This window comes from Aspergillus ochraceoroseus, assembly GCF_002846915.1.
Source record: "Aspergillus ochraceoroseus IBT 24754 chromosome Unknown P175scaffold_2, whole genome shotgun sequence".
Lineage (NCBI taxonomy): Eukaryota > Fungi > Ascomycota > Eurotiomycetes > Eurotiales > Aspergillaceae > Aspergillus > Aspergillus ochraceoroseus.
Window position 1 is genome coordinate 3,883,365 of NW_024468477.1, and position 14,442 is coordinate 3,897,806.

The 14,442-nt window shown below is 48.4% G+C and overlaps 6 protein-coding genes across 6 annotated transcripts; 3 read left to right on the forward strand and 3 right to left on the reverse strand.

The window, feature by feature from the left end:
* Nucleotides 1-125: 125 nt before the first annotated feature.
* On the forward strand, nt 126-1,476 carry P175DRAFT_0522486 (ribosome biogenesis protein BRX1). The gene is made up of 2 exons (XM_040899262.1): nt 126-408; nt 481-1,476. The coding sequence occupies exons 1-2, from the start codon at nt 167-169 to the stop codon at nt 1,328-1,330; spliced, it is 1,092 nt and encodes a 363-aa protein (XP_040754882.1). The 5' UTR covers nt 126-166; the 3' UTR covers nt 1,331-1,476.
* Nucleotides 1,477-1,727: 251 nt separating this feature from the next.
* P175DRAFT_0455358 (uncharacterized protein) lies at nt 1,728-3,479 on the forward strand. Its single transcript, XM_040894599.1, has 2 exons — nt 1,728-2,027; nt 2,099-3,479. The coding sequence occupies exon 2, from the start codon at nt 2,113-2,115 to the stop codon at nt 3,187-3,189; it is 1,077 nt and encodes a 358-aa protein (XP_040754883.1). The 5' UTR covers nt 1,728-2,027; nt 2,099-2,112; the 3' UTR covers nt 3,190-3,479.
* P175DRAFT_0500049 (putative mitochondrial carrier protein (Rim2)) lies at nt 3,431-4,860 on the reverse strand. Its single transcript, XM_040896869.1, has 2 exons — nt 3,847-4,860; nt 3,431-3,776 (listed from the first exon to the last, which is right to left on the reverse strand). The coding sequence occupies exons 1-2, from the start codon at nt 4,657-4,659 to the stop codon at nt 3,564-3,566; spliced, it is 1,026 nt and encodes a 341-aa protein (XP_040754884.1). The 5' UTR covers nt 4,660-4,860; the 3' UTR covers nt 3,431-3,563.
* A 1,781-nt stretch (nt 4,861-6,641) lies between these two features.
* On the reverse strand, nt 6,642-8,089 carry P175DRAFT_0500050 (Rab family GTPase). The gene is made up of 6 exons (XM_040896870.1): nt 8,066-8,089; nt 7,830-7,965; nt 7,749-7,761; nt 7,252-7,641; nt 7,111-7,191; nt 6,642-7,059 (listed from the first exon to the last, which is right to left on the reverse strand). Exons 2-6 carry the CDS (start codon nt 7,848-7,850, stop codon nt 6,929-6,931), a joined length of 636 nt encoding a protein of 211 aa, XP_040754885.1. The 5' UTR covers nt 7,851-7,965; nt 8,066-8,089; the 3' UTR covers nt 6,642-6,928.
* Nucleotides 8,090-8,312: 223 nt separating this feature from the next.
* P175DRAFT_0500052 (putative Chromo domain protein Chp1p) lies at nt 8,313-12,153 on the forward strand. Its single transcript, XM_040896871.1, has 4 exons — nt 8,313-9,856; nt 9,942-10,817; nt 10,868-11,199; nt 11,267-12,153. The coding sequence occupies exons 1-4, from the start codon at nt 8,612-8,614 to the stop codon at nt 11,859-11,861; spliced, it is 3,048 nt and encodes a 1,015-aa protein (XP_040754886.1). The 5' UTR covers nt 8,313-8,611; the 3' UTR covers nt 11,862-12,153.
* Nucleotides 11,976-14,369, reverse strand: P175DRAFT_0475908 (putative ATP-dependent Clp protease). The gene is made up of 2 exons (XM_040895256.1): nt 13,754-14,369; nt 11,976-13,677 (listed from the first exon to the last, which is right to left on the reverse strand). Exons 1-2 carry the CDS (start codon nt 14,208-14,210, stop codon nt 12,266-12,268), a joined length of 1,869 nt encoding a protein of 622 aa, XP_040754887.1. The 5' UTR covers nt 14,211-14,369; the 3' UTR covers nt 11,976-12,265.
* Nucleotides 14,370-14,442: the final 73 nt, after the last annotated feature.

Below are 14,442 nucleotides of genomic sequence, written 5' to 3' on the forward strand. Positions count from 1 at the left end.
TAGACTGTATTACTTTACCGGAACAATATAATTCCGGTCCATGGTCCAAGGCGGTGAGCCAAAAATATTCTGCCCGCAACTTTTTTTGCTTTGCGCCGAAGCTTTTTGTCGACTATCAACACCATTGAAGTTACTTTGATACGACTTCAGATATTTGCAATTCACCATGGCATCTGTTTATAAAACAGTTTCGAAAAAGAAGGCACGCGAACTTGCCAGGCAGCAGGAAGAGGATGAGGAAGATCTAGAGATGGGGGATTTTCTTGCTGATGCGGACGATACCAGCGATAGTGAAGAGGAGGAGGAGGAGCAGGAGAATTCTACAGAATCGGCCAAGAAACAACTTGCTGCGGGATTTATGCCCAAAACTCGTGTGCTTATGCTGACTTCGCGAGGTGTCACATCCCGGTATGTGTTTGCTATTTACTAATATGAATCAACCCAAAGCCGAAATTTTTGGACTAACTTCTTGAATTTCAGTCACCGACACCTGCTCGCGGACCTCTCCTCGTTGCTCCCTCACACTCATAAGGAAAGCAAGTTGGATACGAAGAAGAAAACTGCTGGTTACAACCTCCTGCTCAACTCTCTGGCCGACCTACACTCATGCAACGTAATTTTCTTCCTCGAGGCCAAGAAGAACGGCCAAGATTTATACCTTTGGCTGTCGCGCCCGCCCAATGGCCCTACAATCAAGTTTCATGTTAATAACCTTCACACAATGGCCGAACTGAATGCCGGTTTCAGCGGTAACTGCCTGAAGGGTGGTCGGGGTATCGTGGTTTTCGATCAGTCGTTCGATGAACAAGGTCCGCTCATGAGCAAGCCAGGAAGTGAGTACCGGGGATTGATTCGGGAAATGCTCCGCGGAGTCTTCTGCGTGCCGAAGCGCGGCGTCAAGGGCATGAAACCTTTCATCGATCGTGTCATTGGTATCTTCGGCGTGGATGGCAAGATCTGGATTCGAGTCTACGAAATCCGAGAGTCGGAGAGTGGAAACAAGACTAAGTCGGAAGGAAATGAGGATGGGGCCAAGCCCGCAATCAAGAGCAAGGATGGACCGGAGCTGTCTCTTGTCGAAGTCGGTCCCCGTTTCGTCCTGACACCCATTGTCATTCTGGAAGGTAGCTTCGGCGGCCCTGTCATCTATGAGAACAAGGAGTATGTGAGCCCGAACCAGGTCCGTCGCGATATCCGGGTAGGCAAGGCAGCACGCCACGCCTCGCGGAGGGATGCACAAACGGACCGTCTTTCGAAACGCTCCGGACTGGGGCTGGGAGAAGGTGAGCGAAAGCCTGGTCCTCTGGACACGCGGACGCTGTTCGGATGATCGATGTTATGGTCTTGATTCCTTAATCATTTTTGCTTCATGTGCTCCTAGACTTGATATCCTCCAAGGATGTATATGTGATTATTTTTAGGGTATTTTCATGGTCTTACTAAAGGCGTCTGGTGTGAGAAATAATAAAAGTTTCGATACTACTTTCTTGATCTCTGACAACCCTTGTATAACATAGCCCACTATGTTCAGGGTTTATTTTAAAGAAGCTATCAAGTACGGAAAGAGTTTGCTTACTCCGTACACATTGTAGCAAAGTCTGCAAATCGAAAGGCATGCCTCATCTTAGGCGCAGGTCGTGATGCCACAAGGGAGGAGGAGGATTAGGTAAGCGGTCGCATACATAAAGAGCTCCCACCACCACCAGGGGGATACAGCTCGACCTGGACTCTCTCAACCATCATGGCATCTTCTTCGCCATCCAGCCCTTTGTGGCTACGGGGAACTCACCCCCATACATCCGAATTTCCATTTACCTTTTCTATCATGCATCAATTTCTTCTTGTTTTGGACAGCCCCAAAGGTGGGGTCGCATCTTAGAGTCATAGTTTGTTCGCGACAGCAGTTGAATTGCTGCTATTACGATCCTACCCCAGTTATTTCCATAAACCTGAGCATCGAATCCTGAAATTTCTGAACCTCCTAAGAAATCTTACTGCAAAATATAAACAAAACCCCCTGATAATAGGTGAGTTGTAAACAAGATACAACACACAACCCAGTCAGTCTTATGTATCGCAGCTAATACCTTGAAATCAGACTCTACAGACACCATGTCGTTCGGCCATCTCGCAACAGAGCTTTTGCTCCATATTTTTTGCTCAAGTGAAACTATATCTGATGTTATGAGCTTGGCCTCCACTTGCCGACGATTCCGCGAGGTCTTCAATCGGTCCAACAAACTACAGCTACTAATAGATGTAGCGGAACGGGAATTTGGTCCCCTTGGCGATGTTATTCAAATCGTCACACAGAACTCCAACCAGCCCGCCCATCTTTTCCGCACAGCGCCCATCACAGTCTCTCTCCTAAAGCAGGTTGTGGAGATCGGACGGGTTGCTCAGAAATGGGAGACTATCTACCCCGTCAAAAAATGGAAGCTGGACTTTGAGAACAGGCGCTCTCTCGGCGATGAGGAACGATTCCGTCTCCGCCGTGCCATATATCGTCTCTGGCTCTACCACCGTGCGTTTCATACCCGTGACTATGACCGGTTCTCGCGCAATCTGAGAAACATTGTCGTCGAACGTGCACAACTCCTTCATAACTGGTCCACCACTGAATTGGCCGAAGTTGAAGATGTGCGTTTACTCGTTTCAGACATTGTCCAGAACCATATTTGCCCGAGTAATGGGACCATCCAAAGGAAGTTCCGCAAACGGTACCCGGAGAGCAATCACCAACTGACATTCAATATCCATCTAAACTACCCACTGAATAATAACACCAATCTGCCCCGCCTTTTTGACGGTAGCCCTAATCCGAACGAGCAACACTTCCATGCCACCCATTCCTCGGCCTTCACAAACTCATCCGCGAAATACAGATCCCGCTTTCGCAACGACTTGTTCCACGACCCGGGCTTTGAAGGGTGGGGAGATGAAATCCCCCACTACTACATTGTGCAGGACATGATGAAGTTAGATCCGGGTCAGGTCATGTGGTTACGGGAACATTGTCCGCTCAAGGAGCAAGTAGAGGCGTTTGTGCTATCACTTGGGGAGTGGTTCCGTGACAACGGCGAAACATTCGGGGATACGTTGGAATGGGTGATTAGTGAACGAGGAGACGATATTGGGGAATTCAGATCTGCGATAGCTAATCGGGGACTTGGTGTCGTGTGGGATTAGTGTCGTGCCGTGTCTCTCTACTAGTAAGGTTAAGCAAGAAGCATGTTGGATCTTGGATCCATGATGCAATTTATGTGTGCCTATTCTAATATGCATAACGTCATCACACAATCTCCTGACCATATGTTCGATAGTGGAAACAAACCAACAAATAAACAAAACAGAAGAAGCATTTGTATGGAATACTATATTCACTTCGAAGAATGAGCACCAGGAGGAGCACATAGGTATCAAAAGAAGGGTATCCATTATTCCCAGCCATCTAATATTTCTCTTCTATATTACATGATATTTTACAAGTCATAATAATAATAATAATAATAATAATAATATACAATTTGGCCCACGCGCGAGCCGTTGAAAAATAAATTTCTTTATGGGTGGCCGTTCAGCAGCTTGAGCACCAGCTCATATGTTCCCAGCGTGATCGCAGCAGAGGGAACTGTGCGGATCATATGTGCTGTCAAACCACCATACAACGCTGCCACACCTTCTTCCTTCACCATCAGTCGGAGGCACTGGATCACACCAGTGTATTTCTGACGACCGTCAGCCATTGGGGCCTGTCGTAATCTCGTTCTCAGGACCTAGATAGGTTGTGTTAGTGACCTCCCAAAAAGAAATGAGGCAAAATCGGTGATCGGGAAGGTTATGTACCTCGTGAGGGTATGCGATCAACACCGCAATCAGTTTAGAAAGACCCGCTGCGCCACCCAGAATCAAACCCTGTGAAACCTCATTCGACTGAGCCTTCCCTTCGAGCTGAGGGTGTTGCGCAACCATAAACTTGATTCTCTCGTACGCAGCCAAATGCAATGTGGTTTCTATCACACCCAAATAACTAGCCATCAACCCGCGATACAGACCGCGCACACCTTCCTGCTGGATAACCTGTTTGACACAGTCGAGACTGTTCCTGTACTGTGGAGGACGGATGGACCCATCGGCCTGTACCTGTGATTTATCGAGCTGAAGTCGCGTCTTCACCAACCAGATCGGATTCGTCGCCGTACCCGTTACAACACCCGCTGTGGCGGCGGAAAGCGCATGGATGGATGTGGTGTTTGGGTCGCATCCTAGAAGCTCCGGATAAAGTCGCTTGCAGTTTCCGTAGGCATAGAACTTTATTGCTGTTGCTGGCACAACACCGGTAAGACTGGGCCCGAGGCCGCGGAATAGACTGCGCCAGCCTTCAACTCTGTGAATGGAGAAGAGAATATCAAATGTTTCGCGGAAATGCAGGAGAAAGGAGCGGGCTATGGAAATGTTTGCATGATGTGCAGGAGCGGCTGTCTTGAGTTGGGATCGGTAGAAGTCTGATTGGAGTCGTGTTCGGAGTACGTCAAGGGGGGATGTGAGAAGGGCGGTTGCCATGCCGCCAGCGCTATAAGGTGGAGTTAATACATGCCAGTCCATAAAAATCGAGAGGGTGAAGGGGCTGCGCACGCTCCGGCTATTAAATGTGTCCATGAACTGGTTGTTTTCTGGAGAGGAGGGCTTATCGGTTTCTTAGATACAGCAGTCAACGCCGCATCTTTCGTGTCTTTGTGGAGGGCCTGCATCTTGAAGGATCGTGTTGGAGTTGCAGGCTGGTAAAATAACAACAATCCGACGCGAAACACGATAAAAAATCCAGCCTGGCTGCGTTAAGCCATATGGGAAACAATCATGGAGGAACTGTTGGAAGGCAAAATGTTTTTCGAGATTTTTTTTTTTCATGGATGGCGGATTATGTAATCGCTATGCGGAGATAAAAACAGATTCCGGGATCCCGACCACATTTTGCGACTCGTCGAATTGGCTGCAGGAGACTCGAATTCCAGTTTGATTTTACCTCTTATTCTTTTTTTGAACAAAGTCTAAGGGATGTGATTGATGTGCATGGCGCAGAGCGGTACTCCGTACTACTACTGCGACGATAAGACATCCATTGCCTTGTATGTCCACTTGTCGATCTAGTCGGGCCAACGGGCCAACGGGCCAAATCTAGAAATAATTTCGAAGACAGATGAGCCAGAATGCTTATCCTCCTTCCTGGACCATTGATGTAATGATTTCCCTCAAGAGGTGGCCTAAGTTCTGAACACTATGCGAGCGTCGTGAATTTCATCTGGGATTCTGTATCCTATATATTCTAATTCCCAAGCAGAGTGATTCCTCCTCCCCTTTTTCTTTCTCGAGATATACCCGGGCTAGCAAACAGTGGCAGACAATTGTTTAGCAGGAAATTCACTTGCTAATTCACTTTGCATCTTACCCTGGTCAAAAAACTGTCCTTCTTCTTACCAGACCATCAATTGCTCCGAAAAGGCGTGGTGGCATAGCTTCCATATCCGTTTTACAGATGGCGACGGCCCGAGCATACATACAGTACTAGGCAAAAAGTCTACATAAAAACACGCTCAAGGAAGATGTGTGATATAAGCACTCTTATCTGCAAGTGGTTGGTTGCAATGGTTTTAAGGACACTCTGCCTCCTTGTGTAGCGGCTAGCCTACCTGATAATTACTCGGGGTGAACACCCGCAACAACCACAGGCAAGGATAAACAATGATACCGCTTTTACACAGCCTGAATCATGCAATACTTTGTTCATCGCTATCCCTGTGTGACGGCGCCAGCGACGGTGCTAGTCCCAAACAAGGTACGCCAACGACAGGCGAGGAAATTTAGCGGCCGCTGGGAACTGCCCTCGGTCTGGCCACCACTGGCTGGGTAGGAGCTCTCATGTTTTCAAATGTCTGGGCCGCAAGAACTCCTCCTTGATAGAAGACTAGGTAGCAACATACTGTTCTCCTGGGGAATTGTTGTTGCCTATCCAGTCATTTTCTAAAACACGGTTGAGGATCTTTCTCTTGAGCCGAGATCGATATTACCTGGTAATATTGGGTTTCTTCCCGTTCAAACACATGTGCCTGCCTACTCCGTACAAATTTCTCCATTCGGTATCTGGTCGTGGGGCCCCCGCTGTGGAAATACGCGGCACTAATTGGCTCGGGGGACGCCTATACTCATAGTCATAGGTACCTTAGCCCTTAGGTACCTACTCCAAGGAGGATCCGGAAAGTTTTCGAGCGTTCAGCCAGTTCAAGGGGATGAAACTCGAGAATGAAGGCGTTCTCCTATTTTTCTATAAACGAGGATTCCCATGCTGGAGTTTTATTGTTCACGGCAAAGCTACAGACCATAACTGCATAAAAGACCACATAACCACTTCATAGACGCCAGCGACGAGGACAACACAAGATTCATGCACCAACAAGAAACCGGATGGACTGGAGGGACTATTGCGGGAAGCCATACTAATGAAACAGAGGGAGAGAGAGAGGAATAAAAGGGGGCCAGCAAGAAAAGGGAAACGTGGATGACGAAGCCAAAATAAAAACAGAGAAGATAGAGAGTATCAATTTCATCATGTTAGTAGAGGGGTTGGTGTAGAAGAAGAGCAAAAAGAAGAAGAAGAAAAAAAAAAAGGGAAAAAAGGGAGCGGAGGGAGGGAAATGAAAAGAAAGGTGACAAAATAATGTGTTTAGGATAATGTAACGTCCAGCAAAACATCGCCATACAATGTCCATATCCTTGTATGCCGTTCCCAACAATACCCCTGTTGTGTATCATCTCCGCAGAGGCCAATTAACCGACAAAAAGAAACGTCACGACCATTCAATTATCATATCACAATATAAGACTCGTTGCGGTTCGCATGCCGTGCCCCAAACCGGAACACTGTCTATGTAGTTTAACAACATCCCTTGTTACTCTCGGTCTCCTGTGTCTTGGTGATTTCAAGCACTTGGCGGCGGTCGCCAAGCGCAGCCTGGCCGGGTTCGCCCTCGAGCGGCGCCTTACTGGAGACAATGCGGTAGATCTCTGCAGCAACGTAAGCAGGTTAATTGGGTCAAGCGGTAGGAAAAACTATACCTGTGAGGATGTTCTGGAAAGCCAGCTCAACGTTGCTAGCATCCAGAGCTGAGGTCTCAATGAAAGACAAGTTGTTCTCGCCTGTTGATGATTAGCTTCTCGCGGATTCCATTAAAAAGGAGGCCGATAAGAAGAACATACTTGCAAACTGCTTGGCCTCCTCTGTTGGCACAGCTCGTAAATGTCTCAAATCGCTCTTGTTTCCGACTAGCATGATAACAATGTTGGAATCGGCATGATCGCGGAGCTCCTTCAACCACCGGTTGACATTGTCGTAAGTCTGGTGCTTGCTAATATCGTAGACAAGAAGAGCACCGACGGCACCCCGATAGTAGGCGGATGTGATAGCGCGGTAACGCTCCTGACCAGCAGTATCCCAAATTTGAGCCTTGATTGTCTTCGAATCAACCTGAATGGAGCGGGTTGCGAACTCCACGCCAATGGTGGACTTGGAGTCCAGGTTGAACTCGTTGCGGGTAAATCGACTCAAAAGGTTGGACTTTCCAACGCCAGAGTCTCCAATAAGAACAACTGTTGGAAACGAAACAATCGCCGTTAGTTGTGTTCTTCTGCAATGGTGGACGTCTTGAACGGAGGGATATCGCGGCGACGGGACGGAGGAACAGTAGCAACTTTACCTTTGAAGAGAAACTACCAGACAATGAAGTTAGTAACGTCCCAAGTTGGGTCTCGGGGTGATCAAAAATGAGGCAGCTTACATCATATTCGTCGTTAGCCATGGTGGATGATTATGAGAGCTCACAAAGCTCTAGTATATGCAGGATTTGAAGCTTTTAGGGAGGAAGATTCGACGTGGCTGGTTAAGGGAACCTGACAATGGTGGGAAACTTGGGTCTGAAGGGGAACAGAATGGTTAGTCAACGGCCAGGGGTGCAGGTGGTGAAGGCTCCGAAAATTTGAGGGAGCTCGTAGAACAGAATCAAGAAGAACTCACAGAGGACTTTTAGTAAGGGGGGGGAGTGGATGTGAGATAGGAGGCTATCCAGATGCTGTTCGCTCCCTACGAATTCCCGTGGTCGGTCGTCGCAGGTGCCGAGTGGGCGCTCGTCCCGCTTCGGACTAGTGGGTGGGTCACGTGCGTCACCCGTTTTCTCCAACCGGACTATTCCTAACTGGGAAATCGCTTCTATTATATAAGCCCCTGAGTCGTAAAGTTAGAGAATGATACATATCGCAGAGTTTTGCAAGATAACGTTCTATCGATTAGCTACCCCTACGGGTGAGGTCGATCGAGAGGGAGCCAAAAAAAAACAAGGGACAGAGCGCGCAGACGGGGCTTTTGCTCTGGCTTGCGTGACCCGGCAAACACCCTCCACGGTATCGTGTATTTTGCCGTGGTTCAAAGCTCAAGATCTCCGTGCTCCACCACATTCCAAACTACTACTAGTAGGCATTTCTATGCCTCAATGTTATATTTTTGTTGAGGGCATTGCATCACCTCTATTTACAGTCTAATAGCTCTATATTGCCTAGCATGACAATGGGCAATACTAGCGATGATGATATTTCCTTGGCTTCAACTGTGGAGAGCGACCAGGAGTCGGAGTATGAAGTCGAGACTATTCTCGCCGAATATGAGTTTGAGGACGGTATAAGGTATCTTGTGCAGTGGACTGGATACCCTATTGAAAGATGTACTTGGGAGCCCAGACGGTCGTTTGGAGCCGTCCAGATTCTTCGCGATTGGGAGACGAAGAAGCAGGACATCGCGCAAGGGAGGTGCTCAGCGTTCGATGTAGCCAGTTGGGAGGCCAGGCTCCTCCAGTTGGAGGAGGACAGACAAGAAAGGAAGCGTAAAAGGGCCGCAAAAAGACGAAAAGCTGAGATTGCGGCCACCAGTCAGGAGGCTAACCCCCCAAAGAAACTTTCGAGTACTGACCGCGCGGGTAAGGACGGAGACTCCGGTCCTACAGCCCCGGATCCTCCAGAATCCGGGTCTAGTCGTGATTACGAACAACTTCAGTCATCTAGACGTGGACAGCTGTTCTCGCAGGCATCTAAACCACCTCCCGTGTTGTTCGGCACTAGTCAGGTTGCACCAAAGTCAATACGGCCAAAAAAGGCCCATAATACTACACATACGCCCAAACCATACAAGTTATCTACGCGACGGAGATATGAGAAATCGAAGAACGATGAACCAGCACCGAATATCCGTCAGTTAGATCTCAGGCGGCCATCTGACTGGACTTCTCTCTCCCCTAACAATACAGTTCCGTTTGAGAACTCAAAGCTTACTTCACTTGATACAAATGGTGTAGAACAGTATCAAGTGGAAAATAACGAGTTCGAGTCCGCTGTTGATGCTCTTATTTCAGCTGAGAGTTCTCGGGCGTTGGTTGCTGAGTCCCCCCACTCAATCTATCCTTTAGCAACTAATTCAAAAGCTCAATCGAGTTCTGAACTTGGACGAACCCCAAGAAGCTCTTACCAGCATGGTGGAACTGTAATATCAGAAAACGGATGCACTGCGAGTTTCTTCAAAAGGAACCCGCACGCCGACTCGAGATCCAGTCGCAGTTTCCCCGATCGTTGGTGGAACTTTAACGAGCTCTTTGTCACCATGTATTTCGGGCCAGAGAGAACAGCGATCGGCCATACTAGAATCTGTGGTTTTGAATATGGCGCGTTGAAACCTATATACAAAACCAAGAAGAATCACAGGATTGAAGTGTGGTTCAGGCATTTATGTACTTTGGGTGAATACACAACCCTTTGCGGTCATGTAAGTCTAAATCTGAGTAAAGCTTGTTTTTCCCCAGGTGGCTCTCTCAACAATTTATTTGCAGCCGCTAATTGTCCCGAACTAGAGGCTGAATCAAAAGTATGCCAATGGCTGGGTGGAAGGCTTTGACGATACTGAGCCAGAAATTTACAAAGCAGCCGAGAATCTTCGGCGGAAGAACCTGATCGCAATATGCTATCTTAGCAAGGGGCAGAACAATGTACTTTTGGCATATCCGCCGCAATCACCCGACTTTCATTTTCTCGATGATGGATCGACATCCCAGCTCGCGCCTCGATATCTCAATCTTGTTCTGAGAAGCTCTTTAGCGCCGATTTCGCAACTAGGTTTGACCGGCAAGGAAAGCAATGAGATTCGGCCGAGGGACCTGGCAATTGGTGGTCAATCAAAGGCTGCAAGAGAAAATGAGTCAATTATTACACCTTCCATTGCTCACAATAATAGCGGATTGATCAATGCAAATCACCCGAAATCTGCAGTTGACTATAACAAACCTATGGCCCCAAATTCACCTATGCACAAGAAGAAGTCCAGCGTACAGATGTCGGCACAGCCCTCGAATTTCCCGGGACAAGAACTGGAAAACATATCAACTGACCCAATGGACATCGATATTCAGGCCACCGGGCCACCGACGAACGCTCCAGGACTCTTGCACTCGCTTGACCTAAATAAACCCCTTGATATGGATGAATTATTCCGGCGCGCATTTGACATGACCTTTGATGTATTGTCAAACCCTAGTGGCACCAAGAAAATGCAACGGGTAGAGATGTTCTACCTCTGGTTCCCGGGGGACTCGGAGCTCATTAGGACCGAGAGAGAGTTGATGATGACATTCCTCAAGAAATACACGAGCCTCGTGTACTCTCATTGTGTGGAAGATGACTGGGAAAAATTCGTTACCACCTGCAAAAAGAATATCCAGGGTGTTGTCCTTGTATGTTTTCCTATTCCTGAGTTACTTTACAATGCTAAAAGTTTGCGCAGTTCCACGAGTCATTCGTTGATTACCACACAATCCCTTTGTTCAAAGAGCTTCTGAAGAAGGCCACAGGCTACTGGAATGTCTCTCTATCTCAGCCGCTCAAACACGTCGATGGCCCCCTCCATTTCCAACGTCTTTTCCCCCATGGTGGTGTGTTCCTCATCACTGAAGATTTCATGGTTCACGAATCCCGTGCAACCCTGATCATTCTGTACTGGTTTTATGAATGGACAAAGAAGAAATTCCCGGGCAGCTGGAAGATCATGTTCCGGCCGGATATCCTCCACTGGCTCCTGAAACAGCCTGAGCCTAGCGACAAATCCAGAGCTGGCATGTGGGTTATATCCCCTTCTTCTGACAATTTTCCAACTTCACGAACATATTCTAACCACCCCAAACAGATGGCTCACAATGTACCACCTGATTGCGCAGCTCGGCGCCTCCTCTTCCACCGACCACGGGATCCTCCCCGGCGTCGAAGACGCAGACCACGAAAGCAATGTGATCTCTCCACCATCGATACCCCTCTATGGTTCCCGCAAGGAAGATGACAGCCCAGATATTCCCAAGGGCTTAAGCCAAGAGTGTAGAAATACCGACCACCTGGCTGAATTCTTTGCCGGCTGGGGTCTGGTCAACTCCCACCGGTTCCGTCGCTTTGCCATGGTGACCACTCTCGAACCCCTTCCTCGATGGAAGAACTGGGAACATCTCGAGATTAGACACGGCGCCAAGGATTTTATGTTAACCTACGCGGTGGACTACAAAGGTATCTGGGCCAAGCTGACGGGGGGAAACTCAATGCCCAATTCTAATCCTAACCCAAGCGCTGCGCATACACCGTATACGCCGCGCACGCCTAAGCCGCATCCTGTTTCGTCAACTTCAACTTCAACTTCCTCAAAGCGATCTGGCTCGTCTTTGGCCCAGCCGCTTCTTATAACCCCAGTACAACTGGAATCATCGGAGCAATCCCACCCTCAGCCGTATCAGTGAAATGAGCTTTATGGCGTACTTGTGAATATATTTTGGGAGGGGGGAGGTATTTATTTTACTCAAAATTTATGGGAATGGGGCTGTGTAATGACATTGTGGACGGACATCCTATTTGTTATGAATAATTTTTTATGAATATGTACCTTGGTAGATGTGGATAATAGTCATCATTTGGGATATCAATACCATGACCTAAACCAACAAAGGAGACAAGAAAGCAAAAGGGTCAAACCAGGACCTCAAAAACCTCCCCACACTGTACATACAATAAAGGCCGTCAAGATAGGAATCACTCATCATCATATGAAATAGCCAGACTGGCTCAAAGCAACAAGGCGACACAGTAAACATACGACATGCCAGCACTAATCCTAAGGGGCGGGTCAGAGAACGCTAGTGGTCAATTATGACCCAACAGCCCTGCTGCGATACTCCCTAAAGTTGGAGATAGAAGGAGACCCCTCCAAACTGGGAGTCTGAGATTTCCCGTTCTTCTCCTTGTCCTTTGTGTGCCGCATTTTTTCTTCCCACTGGTCTTCTTCTGCTGCGATCATAGCGTGAAACCGACCGCCTTGACCACGGGCAAGGTACACGGGCTTTTCCTTGCGGTCAGCGACAGCCTCTGTGACGAGGACAAATTTCACACTAGACCCAGGCGTTTCAAACATCGCGTCACTTAGAATAGTCTCCATTTCTGTTCGGAGAGCACGCGCCCCAGTACCCATTGCGAAAGCATTGGTGGCAAGCTTGTGCAGCGCAGGCGTTGTGAAGCGGAGTTCGATACCGGACAGCGAGAAGAGGGTTGTGTACTGGGCAAGAAGAGAATTGCGAGGTTCGGTGAGAATTCGGATAAGCAATGGTTGACTTAGGGCAGACAGCGCAGCGGTGACGGGAATACGGCCTACCAGCTCTGGGATGAACCCGAAGCTCTGCAAATCGGTCGGGTTGAGAAGATCCAAGGCGTTGAAATAAGTTGGCTCAGCATCTGGCGACGTCGACGATGCAGGCGTGAAAAATGGCAGATGCTTCCTGTACAAGGCTTCTTCCTCGGATCCTGGTAAGATAGGAATAGGTTTGTTGCTTCCAGGATCAAACGTAGGGGAGCGTCCAGAAGAGGGTTGCGTTGGCGGCCGAACTGGCTGTCCAAAGCCAATGGAGCCACGGGAGATGCGATCCATGACCACTTTTTGTAATCCAACAAATGCACCGGAGCATATGAACAAGATGTTATCGGTTCGAACATTGTAGATCTCCCCCTTATGCGACATATTTCCGCCTCCTTGGGGCGGAAATGGTGCATTGCCTAACGGATTGTTCGACAGGTATGAGCTGGGTGTGTTGCCGATACGAGGAGTACTCCGCTCCTGCTTTGCCTGGACTTGTACTGTTGTACCTTCAATAATTTTAAGAAGAGCTTGCTGCACGCCTTCCCCACTCACGTCTTTCCCATGGCTGACCTTTGCAGCCGCGATTTTATCTATCTCATCCAAAACAATAATCCCGCGCTCAGCCTGTTCCACATCATAGTTGGCAGCAGCTAATAGCCGGTGCACACATACTTCTGCGTCCTCCCCAATATAACCGGCCTGTGTGAAGGGAGTACAATCTGAAATACTGAACGGGACTGACAAAACTCTAGCCAGTGTTTTTGCCATGAGGGTCTTGCCAACACCAGATGGACCAAGAAGAAGAATATTAGACTTCTCTAGTTGTAACTGCGATGATTCGTCCAGCGCTGTTTGGTCCGAGGGGAGGGGAGATTGAAGCGGATCGGGAGGTGGTGGGTAGGTGGTTCGTTGTTGGTCAGGAAACTCATCTGCGTTTCATTTTTAGTATTGAAGTGCTAATAGTCTTTGTAACATAAAATTCGCGTTGGAAAGAGCTTCGCTTACCCTCAACTGGATGTTGGTGCTCAATAGATTCCCGTCGTGCACGCTTTTCCAGTAATTCCTCGGCTTCTTCCTGGCGCCTCTGAAGCTCTTGTACTCGCTGGTAGTGGTTGTATACTGCGACACTGAGAATCTTCTTCGCACGGTCTTGTCCGACAACAAACTGATCCAGGTACTGTTTCAAAGCCTTGGGGGTGATTCGGGGAGCTCCAAATGCTGGGGCAGACCCCAACGGGCCAGCCGTGGGGAGACCCGGTTCATAAGTCCCCGACCATGGCTGGTTTGTGAAATCCGACCGGTTAAACTGGGAGGACGTAGGGGAGGATATTGATGAACTGGAAAACTTGCGATTGGTAGAGTAGTAATGTAGGATTGGTGACGGTCGATAGTGGAGGACAGAGTAAGGATGCAGCACGAGAGACCGACATGGCCGACATGGCCATGACGGCAACCGCCGCATGACTAGACGCCTGGATCACGAATATCGGTCGTTTGGTGAAACAGGAAGAGAAGAACAAGTAATCTGACGGTATTGATGAATTAATCGAGTGCAACGATCGTGGTAGGAATTGGAGGAGAGAAAGAAAGGCAGGAAGAGATGGAGGAGGAGGAGAAGATAAGATGAGATGGAGCGATGTAATACATACTGCATCAGTACAAATTAACTAGCCGTTAATCAATCCGGAACTCCC